The 20,661-nt window shown below is 40.2% G+C and overlaps 2 protein-coding genes across 2 annotated transcripts in view; both read left to right on the forward strand.

Moving 5' to 3' along the window:
* The window catches only part of plch2a (phospholipase C, eta 2a), a 36,775-nt gene extending 28,959 nt beyond the window's left edge, over nt 1-7,816 (forward strand). Inside the window, exons 21-22 of the mRNA XM_077714855.1 lie at nt 1,194-1,578; nt 5,021-7,816. Of these exons, the coding sequence (XP_077570981.1) occupies nt 1,194-1,578; nt 5,021-6,579 (1,944 nt within the window). The 3' untranslated portion in view covers nt 6,580-7,816. The remainder of the gene's footprint in view (nt 1-1,193; nt 1,579-5,020) is intronic.
* A 3,072-nt stretch (nt 7,817-10,888) lies between these two features.
* On the forward strand, nt 10,889-20,009 carry LOC144207162 (putative glutamate receptor). The gene is made up of 9 exons (XM_077732449.1): nt 10,889-10,958; nt 13,318-13,349; nt 14,475-14,660; nt 15,908-16,131; nt 17,146-17,243; nt 18,076-18,293; nt 18,383-18,602; nt 18,669-18,919; nt 19,572-20,009. Exons 1-9 carry the CDS (start codon nt 10,895-10,897, stop codon nt 19,668-19,670), a joined length of 1,392 nt encoding a protein of 463 aa, XP_077588575.1. The 5' UTR covers nt 10,889-10,894; the 3' UTR covers nt 19,671-20,009.
* The last annotated feature ends 652 nt before the right edge of the window (nt 20,010-20,661 follow it).

Below are 20,661 nucleotides of genomic sequence, written 5' to 3' on the forward strand. Positions count from 1 at the left end.
ATTTTGCTGACACAAAAACTAGTGTGACAGCTACTGAAATACAGAAATCTGATTAAATAGTCCGAATTTATATATATATATATATATATATATATATATATATATATATATATATATATATATATATATATATATATATATATATATATATATATATATATATATATATATATATATATATATATATATATATATATATATATATATATATATATATATATATATATATATATATATATATATATATATATATATATATATATATATATATATATATATATATATATATATATATATATATATATATATATATATATATATATATATATATATATATATATATATATATATATATATATATATATATATATATATATATATATATATATATATATATATATATATATATATATATATATATATATATATATATATATATATATATATATATATATATATATATATATATTTGCAAATAGAAACACTGATCTTTTACACTTCTTGAATTTTCTTTGTTGTTGTCACTCTCTCACTGTTACTGTCACCTCAATGTCTACTCTTACTATACATGGATCTACTTCACTCACATTATTTAAAGTGGCACTGGTGTTTTTTTTTCTCTCGAATGATCACATTTACTATTGGACAAATAATGTCATCACATTGTCGGGTTGTTATTATAAATGTAAATATAAAGTCTTACCTTGCTCCATTTATGACACAAACATCCACACATTTGCATATACATGACATAGAACAGAGTATTATGCTGTGTTATTATGGAAAATATGTTCAATAGCCTTGGATTTGTATAGGACATGTCATTAATAGTAAGATTTGCATAAAATATCGGATGCAGTTGTTTATTTTTTTTCTGCCACTCATGCATTGTTTCAAGCATGCAATAATTATCAGTGGTATCATTTCAAGTTTGAAAGCGAGGACCTCAATTTCAAAGAGCTTTTCTTCAAATGTATGAATCAACTATTGGAGGGTGAGCAGTGACATGAACGTTTACGTGTACATATGAATGTGTTATGATTTAACTTGCTCCTTCACTTAAGCATGTTCACTCCTCTAAAACCGTGTTATTGTATTAGTGAATTCCACCAGTTTCATGTCAATTGTTTTGGCTGCAATGGTATCCTCTGTGATTAGTAATTTACCATTTCTGTTTCTTGTGCTTTTGTCAGGCCAAAGCAGCCAGTGGCATAAAAGGCCTGTTTCACAGAAACCCAAAGCAGGCCTCCCTAGACAGCCATGCTGCTGCACAGCACAGCCGTAAGCAGCCGTTTGGTGCCCACATCCTGCGGCGCACTGCCAGCGCCCCAACCAAAGCCCCACCCAAAGCCCCACCCAAAGTAAAGAAGGGCCTTCCTGAGATTACCACAAACACCAAAGACTGCAACTTGGATGGTACAAGTGCAGATCGAGAGTCAGAGGACAAGGCTTCTGCTTCCTCCTCTCACCAGCCAACACCATCACAACTCCGCAATGGCGATTCACTGGCATCCGGCCAACCCAAGGCCACCAATGAACACCCTGATTCCAATGGGACTTATTGTGCCGATGGTAAAGGTAAGAGCACTCGCTCTGCTCATCGACGTCCTCTGAGTGAGCCTTTAAAACGGGCCAGTCGACTGCGTTTTCACGATTTAGACACAAAACCAGGGGTTTTAGCTCGGGTCTCGCTTAACAGCTCGGGCAGAGTGGGAATATCTTCTAACTGTATCACCTGTGTGATCGGCTCCAAGGAGAGTCCAGACACAGAGAGAAAGGGTGGTGTTGATAAAAAGCAGGGCTCGAATCTAAAATTGGCGGATGAGCAGGAAAGAAGTAACTGCTCACCCAAGAAAATTGTTCGGCCGCAACGTTCGGTTCATTCTCCACCGGTATCACATTCACTTCCCCACTCCAAGGAAGCCCAGTTTCAGTACTCTACCCAGGCTTTTCTACAACCTAAGCCTATCCCCAGATCCAAAGCCAGGCAAACTCTAGCCGCTGAGCACTTCCAAATTCTGCCTGATGCTTCACACAGGAATGCACTGTCATGTAATATTCCACGTAGGCACTTTCCCAATACGGTCACACCCGTGCAGAGCGTTACACCGGAATACAGGAGAAACCTTGGTTGGCATCAAGCAACAGTACCCAAATACGGTACAGTATGTGGCCCTGCATTCATACCATTCACAAACAGTGATGGAATGCAAAGACTCTCACTCAGTGATGACAGCAGCAGCTGCGATAGTTTTGGAAGCCTGAGCAGTTTTGACTCACTCCCAGTGCTGCCTCGAAGTTCTGTCCTCGACAGCCGCAAGAGGGCTGCAGGCACTCTTCAGCGTGAGATGAATGCCCTGTTTGCCCAGAAAATGGAGGAGTTGCGTCATAAGTCACCCCTGTTCTTCACTGGTAAGATGCCATGTGCAGCTGGATGCTCAGTAATTACAATCTAGTGTAGAAGAGTACTTTTAGTTTTACCCTAGTAGATCCCCGTACTTTCTAAAATCACCTGAGGTAGATGTACTCCAAATCAGAGCAAACCCCAGAATTTGCAACTTTTATCCTCTTTAGTTTATTTGAAATCTTAGTTTCCTTTAACAATAAGATTCCCCAAGTGAATGTACAAACATTTCTTTGTGCTTCTCTTTGCCCCCTGGAACACCCTACATGCTTAATAGATCACCCAAGTGGTAAGTTTTAATTGATTGCAAATAGAAGTAGTGTCAGTACCAAACGATGCAGTAGTACCTCTACTTAAGAATGCTTCTAAAGATGAGATATCCAATGAAAAACATCAATGGCAAACTTTTTTATTCCAAGGTGCAAAATCAATCGAAGTTTTGAAACATCAAATGAAATAAAACATCTCCAGAAACTTAAATATGCATACTCATGATGATAGAACCAAGGTTAGTGAGATTTAGGCAGACACTAGAGCCGGCCCTGGTCCTGTGTGGGGTAGCTGCCACTTAGTCTAATAGAGTGAAAACAGCGCCAATCTGTCCCAAAAACTGCACTCTTAAGGCGGACGCCTGGCCGGCCAAGTTGGGCAAGCGGCCACAGGCGGTATGAGCACGACTGTCCGACCAAAAGCCTCTTTGTGGGCACTTTTTCATCTTTTTTCTGTGGGTGAAGTCCTGATCTGTGTACTTTTGACCCTCATTCTTCACTGAGTTATTTCTTGAGTTTTTCTGTGTGCGTAACATAATTTTATGGTCTTAAATTGTGTGTTTATATGCATGTGTATGCATGTTTACTCAGCTGCTGCTCATAATTCCACACCATGGGAAAACGTTTATGCATTTCTTACTCATTTTGATGGGTTAGGTTAAGAATAACAGTCAAAATTTCCCAAATATGGGATGAAAAAAGTTATCTAATTTAATTTCTTTCTCTTTTTTTGCCACACAGATATATTTAATAGAAAATATGTATACTTATGATATTCTTAACGGGTTAGGGGATAGTAGAAAGATCGTGGAACCAATTATGCTAATTCAATGGAAAATATATCACTACTGACGGAAATTCCAAGTTACAAAACCATTTTTGCAACGAAATAATTTTGAAAGTAATGGTACCACTATATTATTCAAGATGCTTCTAGAAGGTGTTATGTTTCTGTGATCGTATTGTGTTTTCTGCATGCAATATTGTGGTAGTCTGGCATGCTTAAGTTTGTTTTTTTTCTCTCTCCTTTCACTGTTGCATAATTTTTACGATGTACTTTTCCTCGAAATCAGTTTATCACTTCTATTAATTGATGCAATTCTCTGGAAGCTGTTCCCTAGGCCCCATCTCCTTCTCTTTCCAGTTTTTGCTGAACTCCTTTTTTCCTGTTTTTCCCTTTGCACGCTCTCTCTGTTCCTAGTGCAGAATTGAGGGGATGACCAGAGCCAGGTAAACCTGCTGAATGCACACAACCTCAAGTACTGTTTTTTGGTGCATTTTCACTCCACCCATCATTCTCTCCATCTTACCAGCCTTTTTAACCTTTGTCCACCATTCATTTCCAAGTTGTTGTGGTTTTTGAGCAGAATGTTTTTATTTAGTTTTAATCATAATTAATTTGCGTTTGGAATAAATAGCTTCAAGTAGGTTAACTACTTTATTTGAATACAAAAATAACATCATTCAACAAACTAAAGTCCACCATACAAATTAAATAACTAAATAAAAACTGTGTATGTAGCATAGTACCTTATGTAAAAATGTCTTGTAATATGTAATATTTGAAGGACAACATGATATATTTTGATGTATGTTTTTATTTAGACTCGGTAGCTTTTATTTTCTCAATCTGACCAATTTAGCAGCAACTATACCAATATTGAGAGATAAGTGATCTGAGTGTACATATCTTCTTGCATGATGATGAATGAGGGAAATTATACCCAAGGACACTGTTGAAAAACTACAACGGGAAGTTTCTGTCATGAAAGGCAATACATCTCTAAAAAAAACAAATGGAAATATAGTAAGTTCAAAATGATTCAGATATTTAATGGGATGTGCAACAAAATATTAAGCCCGGATCACTTTTCTTTATTCATTGTTGTCGCGCGAGCTATACAATATATTGTACCAGAAATAAAACATCCCGAAATTCATGGTATTTTTTTAACAAATAGTAATAATGGTCCAAGTTGTGTAAACAATTGTGATTCTTTAATTATTACAAAAGGCCATACCTTTTCCATTGTAATTAAAAGGCATAGTTTTTTACTGTCTTCTCCTACTTAACAAACCCAGGTGAATGGACATGTGTGGCATTTTCTACTAATTAACCCATTCACTGCCATTGATATATGTCCAATGGATGAAAAATGGGAAGGTTGGCAGCAAATTAACAAACGTTCAAGTGGAGGAGTTGAACATCCATTCATTTGCTGCCTACGTTTCTGTACTAACAAGTTGGTTATGTACTACTGTCAACTAATTACAATTTGAAGCAGAATTATTCGAATGTAGGTTAATCATCAAATCATTCCTAATTATCCTTTTCTCCCCTCCACAGATTGTTCCACGATCCGGAACCCAACTGCTCCACCTCCATTTCTTTCCCAGAAATCTGGGGATTCTAAAAAGACACATATCAACTGTTCTGTTACCATCTCTGAGGACAGCTTTTCCCCACAGCGTCCTACATCATTGTTGCTTACTGCCTCTGTTCCAGTGAATCCTGAATCCCATTTGGTAGTTGTTTCAAATCCATTGCCCAGCAATGCAATTGCTATGACTATGAAAGACAAAAAAGTCAAAACACTCACTCGGACAATATCACACCCAGTGACAAACTCTGCCAAGCCAAAATTTCAGCTGGAGGGAAAACAACTTCACCAAAATTTCTTGGAGAATATGAAAATCCAAAAGGAAACCCTTCATAGTCTGACAGATGAGGAAAATATTGAATCAGAAATGAAGCCTACATTAGAAACACCTGTTGAAACTCATGTAAGTCAGTCGCAAAGAGCAACCAGAAATCTGGAATCACACACGATAGTAAGAAGAACAAATAGTGAAGTCCACGCTCGCGGGAGAACCCACTCAGTAGTACCAGAAGTATGTACAGATGCTACTCTGAACGACCGTCTTTGGAGCAAGCTTGATCCTGCTTGCCATCGAGACAGCATGTCTTCATCATCTAGCGTCTCTTCCTGTGACACGATCATTGACTCCCCAATTAACAACTTGGCCAGGCAGACTCTTGCCAAAACCTGCGTCCCTTGTGGTCCCTTCTGTGCCAGCTGCCGCCATTCAGCGCTCATTTCCTTTGATAGCCTTCAAGTCAACAGGAGTAGATCCAACCCTAACCTTCCAGAGAGTGAGTGTTTAAAAGATGGACACACATCTCCCACCCTCACATCCAACGTCTGCCCGACTAATAGACTTACTCAAAGACGTCATACATGGAACCGACTCTTCATGGAAGGACTCAAGCAGTCATCGGCTAGGACTTCATCAACCTCCCCATCTGGAACGCCGACATCCCTATCCAAAAGCCTCGGGGATCTCACCTCGGATGATATCTCTTGTAACTTTGTAAGCAAGTACCGCAGCATTAGCCGTAGCTTTGTCATGAGACCAACCAGGGACCAACTTCGAAAGGGCAGCCCGGCAAAAGCTAGACCAACTAATGAGCTGACAGAGCAGCTACGGAAGTTGACCGATGTGGAGCCCCTCACGGTGAATGACTTTGCCACTGACAACAAACCGAGTGAATATCAAGATTCTGTTGACGCACCGCAAACAATTCGAAGGACGTCTTCCAGGAGCCAAAGCAGAGTACGTTATATTGCCAATCGAGCCAAGAAAGCCCAAGAAAGGCAAAGGCTCCAGAATTTGATGCAAGGAAATACATGTTTTGGCTATACTGATAACATCAACAGGTGTATCGCTAGCCCCATTGAGGAACGGGGAATACCTGAAGGGGCATGTTGTATAGCAAGATCTCCCTGTGGCAGCCCAAACTTTGTCAATCTCGCCCCATCTTTAAGATCCCCTTCTTCAAGTCTGTTCCCTACCTCCCCAGAGCCTGAAAACAATGAGGCACTTTTCAAGCTTCAACTTTATTAACTGGATAACTTGAAATTAACCAGTGTGACACATTCAAAGAGCTACATATTCTCAAGCATTCAAGGAATTTTCATTTTTGTATCATAAAAAGGTAGCATAACTCATTAAATGTCTATCAGAGAAATCTGGCTCGACAAACATTCACCTGACTTCAGGAAAGCAGCGTGTTAAGATTCCTGTAAATTTGTATCAAATGATATAAAAATTAACGTTTTATTTAAAATGGATCTTCATGATGATTTAACCCTTTATAGGGCAAGCAGAGAAAAAAAAACAACCCGATAAAAACTTAATGTCCACGTGACCAGGTCTCAATTCTATTTTCTTTTATTAATAATTATCTCTATCTAAAGCTGTTATTTTTTAAGAGTAGTTTCGTGAAATTGCTAGGTACTTTACTTTTCGTTCTATTCATTTAAACTAGTAAGCCTAAATATGACTGCTCATCTTTCACTGCCATTGACGGCACTGGACGTCTAATCACCATTTATGGCAGTCTCTGAGTTAAATAAATGTCCTATAAAGGGTTAATCATGTGTATTGATCAGATCGGAAAACTCCAGTGGCAATATTTGAAGTAGTAGAGGCCATCTCTTCCAATTCTTAAACTCAGAAATGTATCATTTGAATTTTAGAACTATTGTGATATTCTTATCCGTATTTTTAGCCCATCCATCAAGCAAGATTCTATGCGCGATGGCATTGTTATGTGAACCATGTGCAGTTTTAGCTAAACAATGAGCTAAAGGCTTACCTGCTGAGAAAATCAATTATGTTTATACTTTTACACTGCTAGGTATAATTTTATTAATAAAATAGCTTGTGAAGCGCTTCAGTGTAATGCAACTGGGCTGCCAACTTTCAGCTAATGATTTTCATCTGTAGCATGTCACAACACTGAGAGAACTATTCCTTTTTTTTCGTTGTTAGCCTATTTTAGTTGACTGCATGTGTCATAAACACTGTGATATTTATCCCATGGACGGGCTTTATTTTACTAAGATTTTTTATATCAAGATGTTTAATGTCCCAGACTTTTTATAGGACACCTTATTGGTGTTTCCAAGAGAATCACATTATAATTCTTGTTCCTTGTAGTCCATGCTACTAAAACAATGCACGTTTATTTGTTGGCCTGCTGTATTAATTGTACTTACATGCCAGTTGTTTGTCCAAACATATTGGAATGGTATTTAATTAAATCATGTATAATTCAATAAAATAATTTCAAAATCAACGATAGTTGTATGGTTATTTTTATTGATGGTGTGATAATGTCTCTCCCACCAGGACATGAAAATGGTTACCATATTTGTTTGAATACTTTCGCTTTTTGGGAATTTTCAATGCTCCGGGGGTTAAAGGCCTCATCTTTTCTCCTCCAAACATATTGCTGGGCATTGTGGCCAAACTGTTGCCTCCATGGCCCGAAATGGTCCTCAAGCTCCTCCAGACCTCTTTGGTGTTGCCTCTATGGAGTTGGTTCTCTAGCTTCCTCCTGTAGATGGTCAAAAATGTAATGTCCAGAATTTGCAAAGATAAAAGACTGCCTCTCGCACAACTTGAGTCTTGAAGTAGAGTCTTGAAAGTAAAGTTGTAAAACATTAAAGTATAGAGTATAAAATATAAAGTAAAGTAACAAGTGGAATCTTAAGAGCTAGTTAAACGTAAAAATAAAGGATAAAAAGCTGTAAAAAAAAAAACCCTGTAAAAACACCGAATACGAGTGAGAGTTTGGGGAGCTACTGCAATTGGCTGCCGCTTTGAACGGCGCCTAAGTATGGACTGCATGTGATCGATCAATATATTTGATTGTCTGACAGCACTAATATACATGCTTTGCATTGTTTGTTCTCAGGGGTCAAAAAAAGGCCCTACATTCATTTGAACAAAGCAAATGCTTGACATTTTGGTCCAAATGTGTGTTCCACTGTAATTGAGTGTTACGTGAACTGACATGGATGGATTTGACCTTGTAGTTGGTATAAATAAATGCTTTGTCTTCTAATTATCAACTGTGCTTTTGTGTTCAGCGATTACCTTTGGCAAAATTTATTAAACCCCTGCAGAACAGGAGATGTTTTGTTAAAGACAGAGTGGATCCACATTTGATTTCACCGCTAATGGCTAAACTGGCAACCACTGTCCTGATTACTAATTTACTCCAAGCAAATTTGTTAGGACAGAGCTCTCGACCGTAAATCTTTTGAAAAGGTAGATAAACAAGGACATGTGGAATGTATATAAACTGTGTCCTTCAAGAAGTCCTTTTGAATTCTGTTCTATGAGATTGCGATTACATTTTGCATTGCACCCCAAAAACAGTTCAAGCCTAACCAGGACCTTCAATCTTCACACGCATAAAGACACGGAGCCACTTCACGCGTTCTCATGACACGGATTCTTCTAAGCCTCGCCTATTGTCACTATGTGCTTTCCAGAACTGATGGCCTCCGCTGGCTCGCTGTCACATTCTGCTGGGCCCCTTCTTCAGCTCTGAGAGACTTTGTGAAGCGCAACATGCTTGTTTTAGCGCTTCAGAATCCATTCCAGCCAGTAAAGAAATACAAAAGACAGCTTCATTAGGATTCCAACACAATCCAAGACACTCTTTTAAGGATGTATTTATCTAGACAGCTTGGCGTAACTTTTTCTCTCAATTGAAGCTCGCTTCACAGTTTGGCACTTGAGGTCGAACAGAATGTTTTGTCTCCAAATGTGAATGCAACCCTTCCTTTCTGATAAAGTCACTACTCATTTTTAAAGCTTGATTAACTATTGGACCTTTGCCAAAACCCACAGAGAAAAAAAAGGTAACTTTCATCATTAAAAGGAAAACGTTAATGTAACTAGAAAATGACATTTCTGCAAGAATAGTGTGAACATGCCTTACTTTGCTGGTCAATAAAACCCTCTGAATCAATTTCAAATGATTTTGTTGCATTTCCGAGTCATTTTCTGTGTATTTCGGGTTACTCTCTATTGATTCTAGAGCAGTTCTGGGTCACGTCCTGCTGATTTTGGGCATGTCAGTTTTTCAGAGTCACTACCTAGAACTTACTGTCATTTCCTATCAAATTGGAGGCATTCCCTGGTCATCTTTTGTTCATTTTGGATTACTTCCTGTCAATTTTGTGGCATTCCTGGGTCACCTCCTGTTTAATATGTGGCTTTTTCAGGGCTCTTCCTGTTTTTCTTTTTTTTGAGCAATTTACACTACTAAAATCACATAGAAATGACAGAGCCAATCAATAGGCATGTGAGTGGTCTAAACAAGCTCCAGCCTTAGTGGCTGTTTTATGCTTGGTCCTCGTGTTATCTCTGTTTGATATATAACATAGTTTTTGGGCGGAAAAACTGCATTGGAAAGAAAACACATTTAAAAAAAAACTTATTGTTATAAACAGCGTGGTGCTGAAGCCCAGCTGACTTCGGGCAAAAGGCAGGCGTCACTCTAGACTAGTTGGTCAGTCGTAGGGGACACAAATAAACAGACAACCATTAACACTCACAATATACACCATCTTACCACCAGTTGGTGGGAATTGATCCCACGCTGCCCACGCCGTAATTAACAAACGAACCGCTACGTCATTGGGTCACACACTGCCGTTCCGTCACAGATTTTCTGCCGAAATGAAAGCCTGACCTGATATAAAAATATTGAACCGCTTTATCCTCACAAGTGTCGCGCGGAGGGTGCTGGAGACTATCCCAGCCGACTTTGGGCCAGTGGGGGGCACGAGGAGACAGAGAACCATTTACTCTCACACTCATACCTAGGGGCAATTTGGAGTATCCAATCAGCATACCATGCACGTTTTTCGAATGTGGGAGGAAACCGGAGTACCCGGAAAAAACCCACGCAGGCCCGGGGAGAACATGCAAAGTCGACATAAATGGACCGACCTGGATTGGAACCCAGAACCCCAGAGCTGTGAGGCTGACGTGCTAATCACTCAGGGCGTCAGGCAGCTTGCTGTCAAAAATGTATTTGTTATTTGACTTTTTCCATACAAGACACAAATCTGTTTCGAAGCTTTTTTCAGTCTCAGGCTCAACAAACAGGTCCTGGTATTCCCCCATTTAGACCCTCCCTCTGTCCTCCCACATTTAAAATCTCCCACTACTGGCATCAGAGAATACAACACGTACCACTTGCAAGATTGTTTACAAGTAGATTGACTCCTTGGCGCTGTCTTTTTTTACTCAACAAATTAAAGGTGAGTAAGAATATTGGAAAAAAAAGCTATGTTTTTAGACAGCTATGTCAACATTCACATTAAATGTGTGTCATTTTTTCAGTTCTGACACTATGAAAGCCTGCGTAGCTTTTTTCTTCAGTGTAGGACTCCTATGTAGATGGGCTTTTGCTGCAGGTAAGATCATTTCTCAATAACAGTGTTTACATGAACATATAAACAGGCATAAAACAAGCAAATGAGTATTATTGGTGACTGTGATTTTTGTTTTTATTCGATGTAGCAAACTAGTAATTGAGACTAAAACATGTTCAAGCTTTAGATTTTGTTTGTCTTCATTCATTCCTTGCTTTGGAAAAACTTTTTTTTTATGCAAGGAGTATTCACTGACCTGCCTATACATTAAGTATCATTACAATGATGGATGTATAGATGGAAAGATACAATATAAATTGTATCAGGGCAATAGCTATCGTTGAAATAGATATATAATATATAATAATGCTCTCTGACAATATCAGACATGGTATAGATTCATTACAGGTACAATAGAGATTTCACTACTGTGAAACTACTCAGCAGAAACTGGCTAACATAACCTAGTCTAAAAAAATAAGGATATTTTGTTTTGTGTTAAATTTCAGAATGAGTCTAAAAATCACTACTGTGAAAAAAAACTTAAATTGAAACCCTTCAATCGTAGCAAAATATCAAAACCTTTTTTTTTCTACCTGGGCAAGTTGAATGGAAAAAGAAAAAACATTTTCATGAACCAGTACAATGCCCATCAGTCTTTGTTTCTCTTTTGTAACATGTAGGATGACAATGTGTGACACATTTTCCTTTCTTATGAGAGAATTTAGTTAGAAACCTCGCAATTGTAAGATTTTTTCTTTAGTTTCATGAATGTAAGGACTATGTGTGCCCTGCCATTGACACACACCCTGTGTAGGTCAGTCTGCCTTTTGCCTGAAGTAAGATGCTACAAATAATTAATTATGGAGCGAAGTATTATAGGTTGTCCGATGAGCCAATGTGCACAGATGTCCAACATGCACTGCAAGTGTTAAAAAAAATATAAAGCAACCGACCTTAAGCATTCATTCATTTTAAACACAGTTTATCCTGGTCAGGCTTGTACGGTGCTGGGGCCTATCTCAGCTGACTTTGAGCGAAAGGCGGAACACACCCTAAAGTTGTAGGGAACACACAGAGAACAAAAGCTATTTGCACTCACAATCACAACACCACCACGCTGCCCTCATCGAAGTCAGAGGATTTAACCACTACACCATCAGGTGCAACCTCAAAAATCTAGGGTTATCTATTTTTATGTCGAAATATAACCCCGCTTTTAAACTTTAATTTGAAGTCCTAGTTTTCTAATCATGACTCTAGTTTTAAACTCCCATTTGAAACTCATTCTGTGTGAAAGCCTAATTAGGAACAGTGACAGTGATTTAAAATACACATCTGAAACTCATCCTCGGCTGAAACCCTAGTTTGAAACGTCAACTGTAATTTGAAGCCTGATTAGAACTTAACTCTAGTTTAAAACCCTCATTTGTTACTGCAACCCTAGTTTGAAACCCTCATTTGTCACCCCAACCTTAGTTTGAAGTTCTCATTTAAAACCTTGATCCTAGGTGTACACCCTACTTGTCAGCCTCCCAAAGTTCTAATGGATGTCTATCACTGTCCATGGCAGCCAACATGTTCACATTCACAGTGCATTTTTCTCCAGCCAAACAGTTATAAACAGCACTATCCCAGACGCTGAGCTATGGCTGACCTTTTGAAAAAAGGTCTTGCTCCCAACCAATTTTCTTGAATGTGTTTTCCTCCCACTGACCCAGCCGCACTGTATGGGTCCTGTCAATGCACAGTCCACTGGGCATCACCCTATTTCTCACCAGTGGAGGGGCTTGTGTCGTGCTGTGTTCTAAAAAGCACTGTGATGAATCAATTACCCAAACGCCTGTAGTCATGCAGGCAATGAACTGACAGGCATCTCCGCTGATAATAGGTCTTGCCAGCCTCTCTGGAGGAGGTTCACCGGGTGCCGTGAGCTCCATATGACCCTTCTGGGCTGACTTTTGTTGCCGTGTGAAATTATAAGCGACATGGCACCCTTTGCACCTCCTGATCCCCACTGCCTTCTCTGATGTAAGACACGCTGAGACCATGACTGGCCACTATTCAGATAGAAGACATGGTGCAATGTCTAACGTAGTGCAGATTCCTTGCCCTGCTCTTGTTTACATGCTTAGAAGAAGGCTTGGAAAGGGATCTGTCTAAAGGGTTCCCTCACATTTGATTCTCACATACAACAATGTTGTGTGTTATTGTATAAAAGGCTGCCTTTGTCCTTCAGTGGCTGCGATTCTTATTTACCGCTAGAGCGAAAGAAAAGCCAAAAGGACACAAAGCATCAATAGAAGCCATCATGCTTTCAAATCAAAGTACATTTAAGTGTGCTTGGTAAACTGTGATTTGTTCTTAAGAGAGATGTTGTTTTTCCCCATCCACATTCTAGGCACCAAGGAATTATCAATCACTACAATAAAGGTACTTGTTTTTTTTTCCTACGTAAGTTATACTTACTGTAAATTACTGGCAGTAGAATTGTACCATTTAAAAAAGGGAGAACAAGCTTTGAATCTTCATTGTCTACTGTCTAATGTTCATTGACTACTGAGCCATCAACCCAGTCTAGTGTCAGCTGCATGGAAGCTCTTTGAAGTTCTCTGGGAGTAATATTTTCATCAACTGCAGTACTTGTCCAATCTCAATTACATGTGTCTCTCCTCCAACACACCTGAAAACGTGTTATAAGAGTGAGACATAGAAAACAGACTGAGCAGGTATCCTCAAGGACCAGAGTTGGTGACCCTTGCACTACACGGACAGGAGTTGCTCTATCCAGTATGCATTAGCTCAGTAGTCAGGGTGCCCAAGTGCCAAGATGAATGTGTGGGTTTAACTGATTGGAGTGGCGGAGGATGAGAACAAGAGTCCAGTGACATTAAAAAAAATCTGAACTGGTTACAAATGGATTACACTGTGAAAAAAAATCCAGTTAGATTTTTTGCACTACGATTTTCATTTGAAAAAATAATCTCAATTTACACTTACCAAAGCACTATGGTGCCAACATCGGTCCTTGAGAGCCGCTATCCAGCCTGTTTTCCATATCTCCTTCCTCGACCACACCTGAATCAAATGATCGGCAAGCTGTCCAGAAGCTTGATACAGATCCCAATTATTTGATTCTAGTGTGTTAGTGGAGGGAGATATGGAAAACAGACCGGATAGCAGCTCTTAAGGACCAGATTAGCCACCCCTGCACAATACCGTTTTTAGTTGTATATTACAGAAATAATCCTCCAACCAGATCTGCCAGTAATTTACGGTAAATTGATTTTCTTCCATATTATTACTTATTCATTTTATCACTATTTCTCATCATAGTGTTAACTTGCTGGTAAAACAAGAGGAGATGACCTAATCCTCAATGTATATTATTCACCGAGTATGCACTGTGATAGTTTAAAGAGTGGAAAGAATGAAGATATATTTAAAAACACATTAACAGGATTAATTGCTCAATCCATTTTGAGTCAAAATGCAATAGACGTCTAGTAATGTCAATGGCGGCCAAATGAGTTGCAATAAAATGACTATGTTTCTCAGGAAGACCCATACGCAATGTCCAAAGGCTCAGGGGATGAGCTGGAAGGATATTGCATCGATCTGATGTCTGAGCTCAGCCAATTGCTTGGCCTCACCTACAAAGTCCATCTAGTCAAGGACAACCGCTATGGAGTTATGGATTCCAATGGGAACTGGAATGGAATGATTGGTGAAGTCATCAGAGGGGTAAGCAAAACTAAATTTAAAAAAAAGCAGCCACTGATTTTAAAACTTGACAAGTTTTGATCTAATACACTAAGAAACACATTTTTTGAAGGTATAACCAATGTTCCCTCTAATTTTTCATATGTTTGGGCATATAGAAAACCTCCCTGAGCGCACTGAGTACCAGTGTGAGCGACATCATCATTGCTCACTATGGGCACACCAGTATCACACTTGCCATAAGCAGGTGCATGTCAATGTTCCCTCTGATTTTTGCTGTAGAACACAAAAAAACATAAGAGTAGACAGAGCTACTACCACTGGCTGCCGTGTAAATGGCACCATTATGGGGAAAGGGTTAAAAAAACAACAACTTTGGATTTTATTTACTGCGCGCCATATGATTGCCGCTGCGCAGAGAAGACGAGAGTAGTGCGCAATTGCGCACACGCGTGCAGCTTAGAGGGAACATTGGGTATAACAGTTGTGAACATTAGATTTTCATGTGCAGAATCCAAAGTTGGATTTAGTTTTTCTTGATAACGTCAATTTGTTTTTTACCAATACGATCAACGTTTTTCTAAGAGAACAGACAATGGCATAAATGCATGAATTGTTGCTCAAACTATTTAAGTGTGCAAATGTTGATTTTGCTTGCTATAAATGAAGAAGGTAATGTTTAAATTGAAACTCCCGTTTGATTGGCTAAAATATTAGCATTGATAAATGGACAATTCATTCATTCATCTTCCATACTGCCAATCCTCGAAAGGGTTGCAGGGGTTGCTGGAGCATAATTCAGCCGTCGTCGGGCAAAAGGTAGACTACACTCTAGTCGCATTGCTAAATGTTTGCCCAAATTTTAGTACGTGGGTTCCTAAATATTCTGGTTTTATTTATTTATTTAGTTATTATTTTTTGTTCACTAGTATTACACATTGGAAAATTTTAATTCTGAATTTGTTTGCAATTTATCAAACAAGGTTCTTTCTGCTGGAATGCACATGGTGTTGTTAGTCCCTTAAAAATGCAAAATTCCCTTTACTTAATTTGATTAAAACAATCAAAGAATGACATGTTATAAAATATGCAATCTATAGGCATGATTTCCATGTTTATTTAACACTATTAAAATATATATACACCCACCTAATAGAGAAAAAAATGAAATCATTTTTGGATTCTTATGAATTTTACTTTATTATTATTTCAGAGATGTTAGAAAAACTTGGCAATTTGCATCACGTTTTTACAAAATTACCCATTAGGAAGCTGACTTGGCTGTGGCACCACTGACCCTCACCGCCGTCAGAGAGCAATATGTTGACATGACGACCCCCTTCATGCAAACAGGACTTAGTTTCATTCTTCACAAAGACGTGGCCGATGATGATACCTCCTTTAGCCTCCTTGCTCCCTTCTCCACTGAGATGTGGATTGGTATCCTGGTTTCATTCCTAGTGACTGGTCTTTGCATATTCCTTGTGGGCAGGTATTTTCAAACTTTTGCTAGAAACATTTACTCATGGATTCTGTTTCATTGACAAACACATTTTCCCAAGCCATTCAAAAAATACATGTGTACAGTCACTGATAATGTTGGGGTGCACTTAACCTTTGTTTATCGATGTAAACTTGTCAAGAAATTATTCTTATTTTCAATGCCAACTTGGTGCTGGGCCGATGGTTAGCACCTCGGCCCTACAGCTCTGGGATCGAGGGTTCGATTCCAGGTCCGAAACTTGTGGGGAGTTTGCGTGTGCCTCCTAGGCTTGCATGGATTATACCCAGGTAATCCAATTTCCTTCCACAGGTCAAAAACATGCAGGCAGCCTAAACTGACCCTAGCTATGGGTGTGGGTGTGAATGGTTGTCCGTCTCCTTGTGCCATGCGATTGGGTGGCCACTGATTCAGGGTGTCCCCTGCCTGATGCCCGTAGTTAGCAGGAATGCCCGTAGTTAGCAGAACCCCTTCCTTCACCCTTGGGATAAGTGATATGGAATAAATGAATGCTGCCAATGGAATATTAAAAAACAGAAAATATTAAGTATAATAAAATAAGGACAAAGTATGCTGATGGCGCTAGACAATCTTTCATGCTCACACTCATACCTAGGGGCAATTTTGTGTGTCCAACCAGCCTACCGTGCATGTTTTTGGAATTTGGGAGGAAACCAGAGTACAGGGAGAAAACCCAGACAGGCCCAGGGAGAACATGCAAACTACACATAGGTGGATTGACCGGGATTCGAACCCAGGACCCCTGAACTATGTGGCCGACACACTAACCACTAAATCCACTGGGTGTTTATTTTTATATACATTCACTTCACACCAATGTTTTTAATATACATGCAATCCAAATCAGAATTGATGAATAGGTGGTTGGTTATAAATGTCCACTTATAAACATAGTTATCTATAACTTGAGCATATCTAAAAACGACTAAAATGTTTTAGGCTGGCGTGAATCTTGCCCTGTCCTTTGTTTTGCTATTTCAACAGGATCAGCCCCAATGAATGGACCGAACCTAACACGGAGGAGCACCAATTCACTTTATTGCACAGCTACTGGTACATCGCAGGAGCGCTCACGCTGCAAGGTATCCTAGCAACCAGTTGAACTTGACCACTTCCTTTCTCCACTCTGCTGCAAAATCCAACATTGCAATCACTTCAAAAAGAAGTTTGATTCTCTGCAGCTTCAACACAAATGGCAGTTTTTTGTCTCCAGGCAGAATGTACACTAAAAAAATCATCTAACATATAAAGTAAAAAGTAGGTCTGTGTGTGGGCGGCCCGGTGCGTGAGTGGTTATCGCGTCGGCCTCACAGCTCTGGGGTCCTGGGTTCCAATCCAGGGTTGGTCTCCCTGTGTGGAGTTTGCATGTTCTGCATCGGTTTTCTCCGACATTCTAAATATATGCATGGTCGGCAAATTCAGACACTCATGCATGACAGATTTACCATCTGCCAGATAAAATGGGCCATGTCATGTCAAATCATGTTATTTTATTTTTTATTATGAAGGTATCAGTTCATTACAAACTGTGTGAATGGCAATGACAATCCGACAATTTAAAACTACTCAATCTGAGAGTCGGTGCTTCAGTCTCACAGCTCTGGGGGCCTTGGTTGAAATCCAGGTCGGTCCACCTGCATTTTCTGCCTGGACCTGCGTGGGTTTCCTCCCATAAACCAAAACCATGTATAGTAGGATGATTGGATACTTTAAATTGCCCCTAGGTATGGGTGTGAGTGTCAATGGCTGTCCGTCTCTTCGTGCCTTGCGATCGGCTGGCCACCTATTTGCGGTGTCCCCCGCCTCTGGCCCGGGGTCACCTGGGATAGGCCCTCAGCATCCCCCACGATCCTAATGAGGATAAATCGGTTCAGAAAATGAGATGAGCAGTATAGTATGTCTGTGTATTTTCAGGTGCTGGTCCTCATCCTAAAGCAGTGTCTGGAAAACTAGTCAGTGCCATCTGGTGGTTATTTGCCATTCTGCTGTTTGCTTGCTACTTGGCAAACTTTAACTCAGTGCGTCACTCGAACAACAAACACACCTCCGTCCAAACTTTTGAAGACCTCGTTAACCAGGATGACATCCAATATGGCACAGTGGAGGGTGGCTCCACTAGGCTTTTCTTTAAGGTGTTTGTTCCGTGTGCATTGATAACACACTTTCCTTGTGATAATGATATCTTGAAGGCACTGATGGAGTTTCTTCTTTACTGTCCAAGAATTCAACCAGTGCCTTGCATAGGCGCATCTACGAGCACATGGAGCGTAAAAAGAGCTATGTGGCAAGCATGGAGGAAGGTGTTCTCCGTGCTCAGGGAGGAAACTTCGCTTTCATCGGTGAAGCAGTGTCCTTAGACTTGGCCGTGGCTCGCCACTGCAAACTGATCCGTTCAGAGGAAGTCATTGGGATGAGAGCATACAGTATCGCTGCAAGTCGAGGTGAGATCCAGCTACCAATAAGCCTTGAGGTTACAGTTGTTTACAGACTCAAATCTCCTTTTCCAGGTTCCCCACTGTTAAAATCCCTCACCATGGCTATTCTTCAACTCAGTGAATCTGGCAAGCTGACTTATTTGCAGGAGAAGTGGTGGGCCAGCAGCTGCGTAGGCGACAACGGAGCTCATACCACAGAAACCCTTCAGCCCCATGACCTGCGGGGCCTCTTTTTCCTTCTTGGCCTCGGTTTGGTTGGAGGTCTTCTTCTTGCCTTGCTCGAACTCTTATCCAAGACTCGCAATCGTGCCAAGGAACAAAAGGTATGAATGTCAGTCTACAATGTCTGATGTAAAATGCAATCTCATCCTTACACTTGTTTATATTTCCAACATACTAATCTGAATGATTGGGCGGCTCAGCAGCCCTGTGGATATCGCATTGGCCTCAGTTCTGGGGCCGAGCGTTCGATCTCAGGTCGTTCCTCACTGTGTGGAGTTTGCATATCTTCCCTTGGCTTCCATGGCTTTTCTCCGGGTACTCTGGTTTCCTCCCACTTCCCCCAAACATGCTTGGTAGGCTGGTTGAACACTGTAAATTGCCCCTAGGTTGAGTGTGAGCATGAATGGTTTCCATCTCCTTGTGGGCTGCAATCAATTCAGGGTGTGGTCCCCCACCTAGTGCCCCATATTTAGCTGGCATAGGCTCCAGCACCCCCACAACCTATGTGAGAGCAAGCAGTTCGGAATATGAATGAATGAATCTGAATGTTGCCTTTCTTTCTATAATCATTGTTTGATTAAGTCTGCACGGTCAAGATTGATTATTTATTCATTTATTTTGTTGTTTTCAATTGCACAGTCTAAACAACCAACCTCATTCGTCGACAACCAACGTGGCGCCTCTCAGCCACTTTAAATGTGGCAATATCTCATTGTGCATCCAGCAACCTGTGTTTTTTCCTCTTTGGTACAGAGATCATGCTGCTCGGTGTTGACATCTGAGCTTAATCAACGCTTTGGTAATGGAGGAGAGGTGGCAGAGCAAGACACAGACAACAAAAGCAAAGCCTAGTACAACCAAAGTAAGACGAAGATAAACTGAGGGTGAACCCCAAACTTAGACATACAGTACAAGCACACCCAGCTTTTTGTGTTCCTATTGTAACTCTTGTGTTAGCTGATGTTTCATTTCTGGCCAGAAATCTGATTGATTCTATGAAACGCATTAGCAAGTGGCATCATAATAAGAGGACAAAAAACAAGGTGATAACATTTTGTTTGATGAAATACTAACCTCAAATAACAATAATACTAATGCATTGATATTCTCAATTATAACTCCACCCAAATGGCCTATGCAATGTATCTTGCTTTATTCATTCAAATAAAGATCCACTCTTGTTTCCTTTCAGTGTGCAAAGTTATTAACTGTCTCTAGGATACTCAGTGATCTGGAAGCATCTGAATGATGATATGTCCTATGCTAAAAAAACGAAAAGATTCCATGTTGCCCAAATGACAAACTTATCAAAATTTGTTTATTCATCTTCCATACCATCCATCCTCGAAGGGGTTGCAGGGGTTGCTGGAGTCTAACCCAGCTGTCTTCAGGCAAAATGAAGAGTACACTCCAGACTGATCGCCAGTTAGCCCCGGGCACACAAAGAGACAAATGGCCATATGTACCTAGCACTTGCCTGTACCAAAGTCAGGCGAGTGAGACTTACCCAATTTCCCAAAATATACTCAAATAGGGGTGGCACGGCGGCTTAACTGGTGAGCACGTCGGCCTCACAGCACTCGGGTCCTGAGTTCAAATCCAGGTTGGTCCACGTGTGTGGAGTTTGCATGTTATCCCAGGGTCTGTGTTTTTTCTCCGGGTACTCCGGTTCCCTTCCACATTCGAAAAAATTCCATGGTAGGCTGATTGGACACTGTAAATTGCCACTTGGTATGAGTGCGAGAGTGACTGGTTGTCCGTCTCTTCATGCCCTGCGATCGAATGGTCCCCTGTTCCTGGCCCAAAGTCAGCTGGGATAAGCTCGAGCACGCCCCGTGACCCT

This window comes from Stigmatopora nigra, chromosome 1 (assembly GCF_051989575.1).
Source record: "Stigmatopora nigra isolate UIUO_SnigA chromosome 1, RoL_Snig_1.1, whole genome shotgun sequence".
Lineage (NCBI taxonomy): Eukaryota > Metazoa > Chordata > Actinopteri > Syngnathiformes > Syngnathidae > Stigmatopora > Stigmatopora nigra.